The following is a 12,399-nucleotide window of genomic DNA, read 5'->3' on the forward strand; positions in this document are numbered from 1 at the left end:
CTCAATGCCTTTATGAGGATGAGGAGGAAAAAGGGGGCTACATGGGACAAGGTTTCTATCATGCATAAATCCCAATGAGGGCTTCCTATGGCACTTAGGAGACACTTGGTCAGCAGCTTTTGGCCTTTTTTTTCCTTTTCATACTCAAGGTACTTGACACTTTAAAAAATTACTTTTCCACCAAATTTTCAATAAGAATAAGTTAAAAGACTGTCAGATATTCAGGATAATACTACTGGAACACCAATAAATCTTAAGATACCACTGACTATACGAAGAACCACTGTTTAATGAGTTTAAATGGAAAAAATCATTGCTAACTAATCTATGATGATGCTTTACTGCCACGAAGAATTATTATTTATATGTATTAAAAATCTCCTTTTGGGGGCACCTGGGTGGCTCAGTGGGTTAAGCCGCTGCCTTCAGCTCGGGTCATGATCCCAGGGTCCTGGGATCGAGTCCCGCATCGGGCTCTATGCTCAGCAGGGAGCCTGCTTCCCTCTCTCTCTCTCTGCCTGCCTCTCTGTCTACTTGTGGTCTCTGTCTGTCAAATAAACAAATAAAATCTTTTAAAAAAAATCTCCTTTTGATACAAAAGAAATTATTTTTCCAGATACATGAGGCCATTATTCAGGTAAGGGAATATGAATAGCCATCTTTCCCTGTTAGAATATCCCACTACTAGGGGTGCTTGTGTGGCTCAGTTGGTTAAGAGTCTGGCTTTTGATTTTGGCTTAAGTCACGATCTTGGGGGCCTAGGATTCAGCACCATGTTTGGCTCTCTGGTCAGCCAGAAGTTCGCTTGAGGATTCTCTCTCATGCTCTCCCTTTGTCCCTACCACAGCTCACACATGAGCATGCACGTGCACACACTTGCTCAAATAAATCCTAAAAAAAAAAGAATCTCCCACTAATCAACCAACCAACCAGAAAACCCACCCATGCTCCACAGCATTGATTGGTGTTTTTTATTTTTTTAAAGATTTATTTATTGGGGGGGATGGGCAGAGGAGAGGGAGAGAGGGAGAATCTCTAGCAGATTCCCTGCTGAGCATGGAGCCCAATTCGGGGCTCGATCTCACCACCCTGAGATCATAACCTGAGCCAAAATCAAGAGTCGGTTGCTTAACTGACAGAGCCACCCAGGCACCCCTAACTGATGTTTTTAAAAACATCTGCCATGTTTTAGTCACTGCCAAGTTTATTGGAGCTGTTCTTCTGTTGATCTTTATGACCATCACGTGCAATAGGTAATATTATGACCATTTTGACTTTTAAGAAATCTAGATCTTAGAGTGATTAGATACATTGGAGTTACTTTTATTATCACATTTTTTCTGTCTTACTGATTAAAAAGTTGAAGCTAATTTTCAGTTTCATATCCTCACATAAGCAGACAACCCTGATGACAAATTGAAAGCTCTTACTTCTTACAGTATTTTCATTGAAATATAAGGAAGAATATTGTACCATATTATTCCTCCAAAATCTGTGGACTTTCCAGATTATTATTTATCTGGTAAGTAATTATCTCTAGAAAATTATAAACCTAAATATCATTGGTAAAATTTTGGATTTAGAAATATCTACGAATAAGGTGAATGAATTTTAATTTCTGAATTCTAAGAGCATGTAGAAAATTAATGTTAAAGAACAGACTGCCTCTTCATTTTTTAATAAACATTTTCCTTTTATATAGTATGAATATCTTTAGGTTAGAATTTTTAGTTGTCTCAGTTTCAGTTGGGTATTCATCCTTTCTGATGGAGGTGTAATACTCCATAGTGTATATGGACCACATCTTCCTTATCCATTCGTCCGTTGAAGGGCATCTTGGTTCTTTCCATAGTTTGGCGACCGTGGCCATTGCTGCTATAAACATTGAGGTACAGATGGCCCTTCTTTTTACTACATCTGTATCCTTGGGGTAAATACCCAGGAGTGCAATTGCAGGGTCATAGGGAAGTTCTATTTTTAATTTCTTGCGGAATCTCCACACTGTTCTCCAAAGAGGCTGCACCAAGTTGCATTCCCACCAACAGTGTAAGAGGGTTCCCCTTTCTCCACATCCTCTCCAACACATGTTGTTTCCTGTTTTGTTAATTTTGGCCATTCTAACTGGTGTAAGGTGATATCTCAATGTGGTTTTAATTTGAATCTCCCTGAGGGCTAGTGATGATGAACATTTTTTCATGTGTCTGATAGCCATTTTAGATATTAGACAGAATATAGATGAATATGGATTGCCAAACACTTAAGGAAAGCTAACTGGAATGGGAAGAGAACTCTATTACCAAATGTAGGTAGCATAGGAAAGCACTTGATCAAACATGAAAAAAAAAAAAAAAACCAGAAATGGATACTGAAGTGACACCATGCACATTTTGGGCACCGGATAAGTAAATGTTGAATAAATGAATGATGGCACCTGGGATAAGTCAATCAAAGGAGTACAAATAAATCAGTTGAATTAAATGGCATTCCCTATTTTCTATCTTGATCAACTGCCTTCCCATGAAACTTTACCTTTCAACACCCTATATAATTTATTTATCTTTGATGTTTATGTTCTTATGACTCTCCCTGCACTCCTCCTCCATGTATGCTCCATAAGTCAGGTATTTTTGTCTGTTCACTACTATATGTGCCAGGTATCTTGAATAGAAGAACAATAGGTTCTTAAGAATTAATGAATTCTTGAGAATGATTGAATTAATGAATTTACAGAGATCTATTTGCAAATCTTATTGGCAAGCACAGCAGAATTTACAAAGATAAATGTGACACACTCTCAGTTACCAAGGTATTTAAATCTAGAAAGGAATATCAAATTACTAAAACATAAGGCTGAAAACATAAGGGTTATCAAAGTTATAGACATAAAATATGGTATGGCAGTGCTTCTCAACAGATATGCTATGGGTATTGTGAGCTGTTCAGGAATTACAGTTGTGAGAAGATACTGATTTAGATTTCCTGTTTTTAGCAATAAGTTATTTTTTTTTTTCAGGTTAGTCCTCGCATTTGAATACTGGTAGAATTGCTGAAATACATGGTCTAGAGTTCCAGGTCACCTCTAGACTGAATTTATTTTAAGGGATGTGGGGGTGGTAATATCACCGAGTGGTCAGAAGAGCAAATAACAAATTATCTTTGGAAGAACATACCTTCATATCAGGCATCAAAGAATCCTCACAAATAATACATTAAGGAAAATAAGCATGACCTAACTTAGTAAACTAGGATACAAGGTACTATAAGTGAGAATTAAGAGAAACAAAAGGAGCAAAAACAGACTTGTAAAAATTTCAAATATAGGAATTATCAGCCACAAATTATAAAACAATTGTGCTTACTAAGTTGAAATAAATAAAACATAAGCTTGAAAATGCCTGCAGGGACGCCTGGGTGGCTCAGTTGGTTAAGCAGCTGCCTTCAGCTCAGGTCATGATCCCAGCATCCTGGGATCGAGTCCCACATCGGGTTCCTTGCTCAGCAGGGAGCCTGCTTCTCCCTCTGCCTCTGCCTGCCATTCTGTCTGCCTGTGCTCGCTCGCTCTCCCTCTCTCTCTCTCTCTGACAAATAAATAAAATCTTAAAAAAAAAAAGAAAAAAGAAAATGCCTGCAAAAATTAGGAAACTCCAAGAAGTGATCTAATAGATTTAAAAACTATATAAAAGAAACTCTAGAGATGAAAAATTGACAACTTAAAATCAAAACTTTACAAATAATTAAATAACAGGTTAGAAAAAATAAAGAGAGAAATACTGAACTGAAGGTTAAAAAATAATTTTGTAACTAAGAGGGGAAAAAAAGCAGAAGATCTGAAAGAGGGTTTATGATACCAGAAGAATACAAAACAATGTTCTTTAGAGTTCTGGATGAAGATGAGACAAATTATAGGTGAGTCTATATTTGGAAAAATAATGATTGAGAATTTTTCATAACTAATGGAGATATTGATCCTCTCTACCCTTGGGACAACCTACCTTGTTTCTGCTTCAAACATTTTTATTCATTTACCCCAATGTGCTTTAAAATTATTTTCTATGTATACCAGGACATGGAAAATGCTGGAAAACAATGTTTTGGATAGGTGTTAACAATCTTCTTCCACTGAGAACCAGATAGCAAATATTGAAAAATTTGTGGGCCATATGGTTTCTGTTGCAATGACTCAACACCATAGTTGTAGGACAAAAGCAGTCACAAACAGTATGTAAACAGATAGATGTTACTGTTTTCCAATAAAACTTTATTTACAAAAACAGATATCAGTCTGCATTTGTTCCACAGTCTGTAGGCTACAGTTTCCTAACCCTTACTTTAGAGGATCAAGGCATGGATTACAATAAAAAACATGTGGTTCCATTTTCCTCCCAATATCAGTTCTCAGAATACATTGTTGAAGGCATAATGCAATGTTTCTTGAACTTTATTGCTCACACTATTGGACATACTGAGTTGGTAATAATATTAGAGGTACATACCTAGACTATATCAGTTAAAAAGGGACTACTTATATACTAACAAAAGCAAAAAATACCTCAGGAAACTTAATTCAATACCATAAGACCTATTATGAAATTCAAAACATTCTGAAGAAAATTTAAAACATTTTACTTTATTATTTTTTTAGGATTTATTTATTTGAGAGAAAGAAATACAGAAAGAGAGACAAATTACGCAAGGGCGGGGGGGGATGGGCAGACAGAGGGAGAGGGACAGAGAGAATCCCAAGCAGACTCCCAGCTGAACATGGAGCCCGACACAGGGCTTGATCCCAGGACCATGAGATCCTAACCTGAATCCAAAACAAGAGTCAGACACTAACCAAAAGAGCTATCCAGGTCCCCCAAGAAGATTTAAAACATTTTCATGGGAGGAAAAAGAAATATTTTTCTGAAGAAAGCTAAAGCAAAGTCATTTTGAATTATAAAGGGCTTATGAGGCAATGTACAACTGTGGATACCAGAAAACTTCAAAAAGTAATGTACAGTGTAAGACAGAAAAATAAAGAAAGTTCCATTTAGTTTCCTATCAATGAATTTTTAATTGTCTTGCTACTTTCTCAAAGTATTATGATTTTTCTATTAATTTTAGTACTTTTTCAAAAGCACAGTTATCTTGCAAACAAAAGCAACATTTTATCAGTGATATATCTGAAAACAAATAACTGTTACGAATTTGTGTGTGATTATTTTTGATCCATGATACAATATCTAAATTATTGGAAATTGGCCAATTTTAATTTACAATGACTTGTATTTTGATAACATAAAAGTCTAATATTCTTGTTTCTGTCAGTGTGAATATAATGAACGGAAATATAACGTATTAACATAGTTTTATATTATCTAAGAATTGATCACTGAACGGATAGTGGGAAATCCCACGGAACCCTGACATCTTAATTGGTTCTGCAGTTGGAGCCATATGGGCTCAGACTATGCCAATTAAGACAAAATTATAATAAATGCAGGTCAGAAATAGTTTTTTTATTTCTTACCACTCTCATGACAGAAGGGCAAACATGACCTTAGACTGTCCAGTAAAAATGACCATGTTGCTACTGAGGACATACACTGGGCATATTGGAAATTGCACATAAGAAGGTTAATTTGGAAGACTGAACAGCCTATACGTAATATAATCATGTAATTTATTCCCAAAGTACTGACTACCATGATGTACTCAATTAGAGTTTAACATATTTTAAAGATTTATTTTATTTATTTGAGAGATAGAGTGTGTGTACATGCACATGTTGGGAGAAGGGCAGAGGGAGAGGCTCTCAAGCAGACTCCACTGAGTGAGGAGCCCCACACCAGGCTAGATCTCATGACCCTGAGATCATGACCTCAGCCTAGATCAAGAGTCCGACATGTAACTGACTGAATCACCCAGTCACCCCCCTTAAAGTATTTTGAACAGAGCAATCTATGCAATAAAAGTAATAACACTTTTTGAAGTTAAATAGTTTTAAAATCCTATGTCTGGTTACTTAACTCACTAAGAAATTCCAGAAATAGTGTTCTACTGGAATCATGGCTAGATGTATGCTGAATATTTTGAACACAGACTTCATTTTTTTCATTGCTAATCAAGAAAAGATTTCAGTTAGGTAATTGCAGGTCTGTAAAGGATGATTCTGTATATCATCTAAAACAATAGGACAGATGTAGTGAAAAAAGGGCCATCTGTACTCCAATGTTTATAGCAGCAATGGCCACGGTTGCCAAACTGTAGAAAGAACCAAGATGCCCTTCAACCAACGAATGGATAAGGAAGATGTGGTCCATATACACTATGGAGTATTATGCCTCCATCAGAAAGGATGAATACCCAACTTTTGTAGCAACATGGACGGGACTGGAAGAGATTATGCTGAGTGAAATAAGTCAAGCAGAGAGAGTCAATTATCATATGGTTTCACTTATTTGAGGAGCATAACAAATAGCATGGGGGACAAGGGGAGTTAGAGAGAAGAAGGGAGTTGAGGGAAATTGGAAGAGGAGGTGAACCATGAGAGACTGTGGACCCTGAAAAACAATCTGAGAGTTTTGAAGGGGTAGGGGGTGGGAGGTTGGGGGAACCAGGTGGTGGGTATTGGAGAGGGCACGGATTGCATGGAGCACTGGGTGTGGGGAAAAAACAATGAATACTGTTACACTGAAAATAAACTTTAAAAATTAAATAAATAAAAAAAACCCAAACAATAGGACCATCATATTATTGTTTTGCATAGATGTTCTTTGCCTACTTTCTTTTTTAACTCTTGTATAAATTAAGTCCCCAACAAGATCTCTCCCTTGTTCTTTTTGCTCCTTTCTAATAATTGTAAGGATATTGAGTTTTGTCCATATCAATTTGCTGAGTCTGACAGTGTGAATAGGGCCTTATGAAAGAGTTTTATCCTTTGGTTATCACATGGACAGGAAAGGTTGGTTACCCAGTGACGGTAATGCTTTGAGTAATTGTGGTGAACTCCTAAAAGCTAACAGAGCTTTTTTTTAAGTGTATGTCCCTGAAGTTATGACATCATTTCTCCATAATGGCATGAATATGTCAGTCGCCCGAAAAGCAAAGAAAATGATGCTGATACCTCTGGAGTGACGGCATGAGGCCAGAGTGTTAGTTTTATATTTTTAGGAATCATATTGTCAGGTATATGAAATGGTGACTACCAATATAAATGACTAAAGAGAGGGAAAAGTCCCGGCGATGAAGAAACAAGGGCAACAGAAGCAAAGGAGAGGAATCACTGCAATTCAGTTACTTGAGATCAAACAAGCCGGTATCAGTCTCAATCAAAATGTGACTATTGATAAATCAATTCTAATTGTAGAAAAATAGGAAGCCCATTGAAAATTCTTGTTTTGGACCACAAGGGAGGCACATAAGTCATAAATGGATTGATAAAACTGTTTAGCAATAGTTACAAAATTATAATTGAAATTCACATGATTGACACTCTGAAACATTTTCTGAAAACAAACATGATCCTTCACAAACCTGACAGCATCAGATGGTGTTACTCAGACCCATGGAGAACGACCACAAGTTAATTAAAAGACCATAGATAATTTATGGGTTTTCCAGAAAATGATCTAATACACAAAATCGAACTTTAGAGTGTCCCAAAGAATGTGCAAATTATTATCTTAATGATAACTTTGTAAGCTATATTAAAAAGAAAAAATTTAAACATTTAAAAAGAAACGCTTCTCCTAACCAAAAAAGCATTTCTGAGGTGAGGAAGTACTTTCAATTAATTGCATGGGTCACTCATAATGAAATTTTCTGCATCCCGCCAATTAGTTAGCCAATGCAAGATGAAAATATGTTTTGAAATTGTCTGAGACTATTGTACCCAATATCCTTGCTTGGGATTATCAGGTTAATTATAATTAGAAATAAAATTGACCATTTATAATGGACCTGAGTATTATACCAAGATGAAGTATTCTCCCTTTAAAACTTCTAATGTTAGATCTAATTGTTATGGTACTAATAAGATGAAACATAAATAGAAATAATTCTTAAAGAGAAACAGTACCTGAGAAAAATGCAAATATTGATTCTTGGGCAAAACTAACACAAGAATTGGGTTGAAGTACTTGTTGAATATATACTGTGTGCGGATGTCTTAGGCATTAAGAGTGCAGTGATGAATAAGAAAGATAAAGTGTCTCTCTCATGGCATTTACTTCCTGGTGGAGGAGACAGACAATAAGCAAACAAAAATAAATAAGCAGGAATGCATGCTGTGAAGAATATAAAATTGGGTGATATACAGAGAATAAGAGAATAACACTTTCAACCGGATGGTCAGAGACAACCTCAAAAAGGGATGTACAAGGAGGTACACAGAAGCACAATACATTCCATTAAAAAAATTTAAAATCACCTCAATGCCATCAATATTAGGAATACTAGATTGATTATGATAGATTTATATAATGTAGTACATACAAGAAAGTGTAACATATGTAGTACAGTTTTAAAATTTCCACACTATATTGTGAAATTAAAAATTGATGATGCCAATGTTACATACTGTATGATAATATTTATGTAAAAATAGTATTAATTTTTATGGTTGCATACATATGTCAATGCGTGCGTGGATACCTGAAATTACACATAAAAAAATATAAGTAGAAGTGACCTTGGGGAGATGAGTGGATGTAGACACCCCAGTTGGTGATGATTAATGGGGACTTTTGCCTTAGCAGTTATTTTTTAAAATTTTATAAGTAAATGATACTCAGATAATAATTTTATAATAAAAATTAATTAAAAATTAAAAGTAGGGCAATTTGATGTTGCCAGAGGGGAGGGGGGTAAGAGGTGGACAAAATGAGCGAAGAGCGAAGGAGGTCAAAAGGTAGAAACTTTCAGTTACACAAAATTATACAGTAAACGTCATGGGGATATAATTTAGAGCATGGTGACTATAGTTAATACCGTGTCGCATAGTTGAATGTCGCTAACAGAGTAAAAAAAGTTCTCATCACAAGAAAAAGATATATAACTATGTGTATGGTGATGGATGTTAAGGAGACATACTGTGGGGATCATTTTGCAATACATACAAATATCGAATCATTGTGTTGTACACCTGAGACAATATAATGTTATATATCAATTGTAACTCAATGAAAAAGGTAAGACATTCTGATAACATAAACCAAAATTACATTTCAACTTTATTAATGCAGTCTTGAGAGCATTGTTTAAGTAAACTCTTTTCTGTATAAAAATTAGTAGCCATATCTCTTCACGACTAACTATACTTAGAGCACTTATACTCAAAGTTGAAATCACTGCATCGGTAAAGTTATTATGTCTATATATGACCATGATCAAAATAAAACAAATGTGAAAAAAATAAATAAAGTTGTCTTAACCTTCACTATTTAAAACTCACCCAGAAAAACAACTTAATGATAAAAACACTCTGATAAAAAGTGTGATGGGACAGAAGTTCTGTCAGTTTTGATTACTTTTCAGGTACATCCAGGAAACATGAACTACACTGATCTCTTCAGATAATCTACTTTGAAAGGCGGATTACCACACTTCTGACTGAATAGTTTTCTTCAAGGACAACTTAAAAGTTGATTTTTGTAAAGCTAAGACATTGCGGTTTTGTTTGTTTGTTTTGTCATGGATAAGAGTGATGTTTTAGCAGATGTTGGAGAAAGAGTATGATTGATTCCCAAGATTAGCACTAACCTCAAACACCAATATCTCTCTCTCCATTAAACTTAAAAGCTTAGACCTTCTGTGAAAGGAAACCAAGAGAGTCACAAAATAGAGGAATGCTCTTTCTTCATAGTATTCCTTTAACAGTTCCAAGGGTCTTTAGGAAAAACTAACACTTCCCCTGTTTGTATTAACATGAAGCACATTAACCACTAAAAAGATAATAAAACTACATCAAAGTTGATTATTATTCACAAAGATATGCAAGTAGCTATAATCATGAGTTTAAGATGGCATATTTTTCCTAAGTAGAAAATATTCAATTAGATGTTTGTAGCATTTCATTCTTCCCTTGACTATACAACATACTAAACAGTGTGTCAGAATATACTACTCGAGTCTTCTCTGGCTAATGGTAGAGAGCAAAGCTTGCAAAGCTTTTACTACCATGGATTTCTGTATTGTGTTTCAAAAGAAAAAAATAATGACATCTATGAGGACATCCAGTGCATATCATCATCATGGCAATGTGGATTCTCCTTATGGCACTAAAATTCCTTGAAGAAGAGGATCCTTAGAATATCAGAATCTACAGCAAATAATATGCCCAACATTACTGATTCATGAACCACATAAATACTGTAATGTAAACTATACCAGTATCCTAGAAATAATCACATCCAGTAGATATTTTCTTTACCTAGAATTCTAATTATGTCCTTTTTCTAGACTCTCCAGTACAGCTACTGGTGAGATGCAAGTAGCATAGTAAAACCTCAGCTGTAGATTAGATTTAGGGTGAAGAACACTGGAGAAAATCTTAGAATACCTCGAACTCAACATCATGGTACCCTATCTGACAGCATCCACAGGGCAGTATTAGCCTTTCGGATTGATTGATATTTATCTCCCCTCCATGCAAAACAAAACAAAACAAAACAGCTGTATAATCTGGAAATAAATGTACCTAAGTATTTAAAGTGTAAGGGTCTAATTAACACTTAATCAGGAGTTTTCTGTTCTGTGAGACTATCCTTAAAATCCCATAGAATTACTAATAAGACTAAGATGATTTTGACAAGATATATTGCAATTTCTTGTACAAAGGAATTCATCGAAGAATTATTAATCCTTATTTATTGCAATGGTTTTCCTTTGTCTTCATGAATTCATAAAATATATGAATAAGAAAATTAAATGTCACTCAATGTTTTTATAACAAAACAATTTGGAAGAGCCATATAAATATCACATTACTCTGATAATAGATTCAAGGTCATGCAAGAAATGTATTGGCTAAATGACCATAGAGATTGCATTTTATTCTGCAATGCTAAGCTGAACGACTAGAGCAAAGTGTTGAAACAGCATTTGAGCTCCTATGATTTTAAAATATTAGAGCTTTTAAAAAATCTTCATGGAATTTGCATTGCAATGTGCCTTACATATTAGGTAACACAATTCTATCTTGGGACGTAATCTGATGGCATCATCACACACAGACACATTCATCATCCTGTCCTGCAGATGCACAAAGGAGAATGTCTTCTGAGTGTAACTCACATCCCACTAACTTATCATATTCCTGTTGACTAGCAGGCAGCTGAAATAACTTAATGTGCTTTGAATATTTAACCCAGAGTAATATAAGAAAACATCTGTCACTTACGTTTTTGAGTCATCCCATAACACACAATAGGGATTCAAAGTACCCTAAAAATAAGCAGAGAAAGAAGAAATGTCTCTTGAATACATACAACAAAAATGGAAGTTTTATGTGAAATGCAAACAGAATGGCAGCTTTCTTATCTTGTACTATGATACTTTAAAGACTCCATCTCTATTTATTTTGCATAAAAAATTTGTCCTTCCTCAGCCTTAGTGATGCATTTCATTAAATTCTAATCATGAAAACAATACGTTTATTACAAATGTCATAACCTATATTTAGTTTTTCTTTTGAAAATTGAAAGTGAAGCTCTCATTTGGCACAAGGTCCATATTTTGATAATTTACAAATTACCTAATTTGTAAAAGATTTCATTTTTTTTAACCTGTAAAATATTAATTGTTGGATTATTTCCTTTCTGAAGACCAAAGTACCTACACAGTGTAAATCACAGGGAAACATTCTGTATTACGCACACGTTACAAACACAACCACTGCCACCCTTATTAGTCTCTGGTTGTCGCCTTCCTAGGGGCAAGAGATGGTTATATTAACTGTCCATTTCCAGAAAACGTGTTGGATAGTGATAGCTTCTTCTTCTTTCCTCCTTTTTTTTTTTCTAAAAATGGGTTATTAATAGCTGCATTTTTTTAAAAAACCATTTTATTCAATAATGATGATGAGTGAAATAAAAATCGATGCACCTCATAGCATTCTCTGAGTTAGCTTTCCCTTAAAGTATGAAGAATGAAGTGTCATTAAAGGGATTTTAAGTATAAATTTGTACATGATGTGCAAGCTCCTCTGGCCCAATGTGCCACCTCCTCCTAGCAAGTCACGGCTGCCCTTTTGGGGTGTATTTCACAATTAGTATGAACTAAACCAGATCCACTATTTAATAACCCCTTTGCATGTCTTCTTAATTATAATAGTCATACCTATAGAGTGAAGATAGAGAAGGAAGCATAAAATGGGATGTTCTTTTGAATTTGGAAATAAACATAAAGTTTTATCAT

At 35.0% G+C, this 12,399-nt stretch overlaps 1 protein-coding gene across 3 annotated transcripts in view; it reads right to left on the reverse strand.

Moving 5' to 3' along the window:
• Positions 1-12,399, reverse strand: part of ADGRB3 (adhesion G protein-coupled receptor B3) — a 726,796-nt gene that overhangs the window by 280,269 nt on the left and 434,128 nt on the right. For all 3 annotated transcript variants that reach the window (XM_059400179.1, XM_059400180.1, XM_059400178.1), the window contains one exon: positions 11,384-11,427. In XM_059400179.1, the coding sequence (XP_059256162.1) occupies positions 11,384-11,427 (44 nt within the window). The remainder of the gene's footprint in view (positions 1-11,383; positions 11,428-12,399) is intronic.

The sequence above is a fragment of the Mustela nigripes genome, chromosome 5 (genome assembly GCF_022355385.1).
Source record: "Mustela nigripes isolate SB6536 chromosome 5, MUSNIG.SB6536, whole genome shotgun sequence".
Classification (NCBI taxonomy): domain Eukaryota; kingdom Metazoa; phylum Chordata; class Mammalia; order Carnivora; family Mustelidae; genus Mustela; species Mustela nigripes.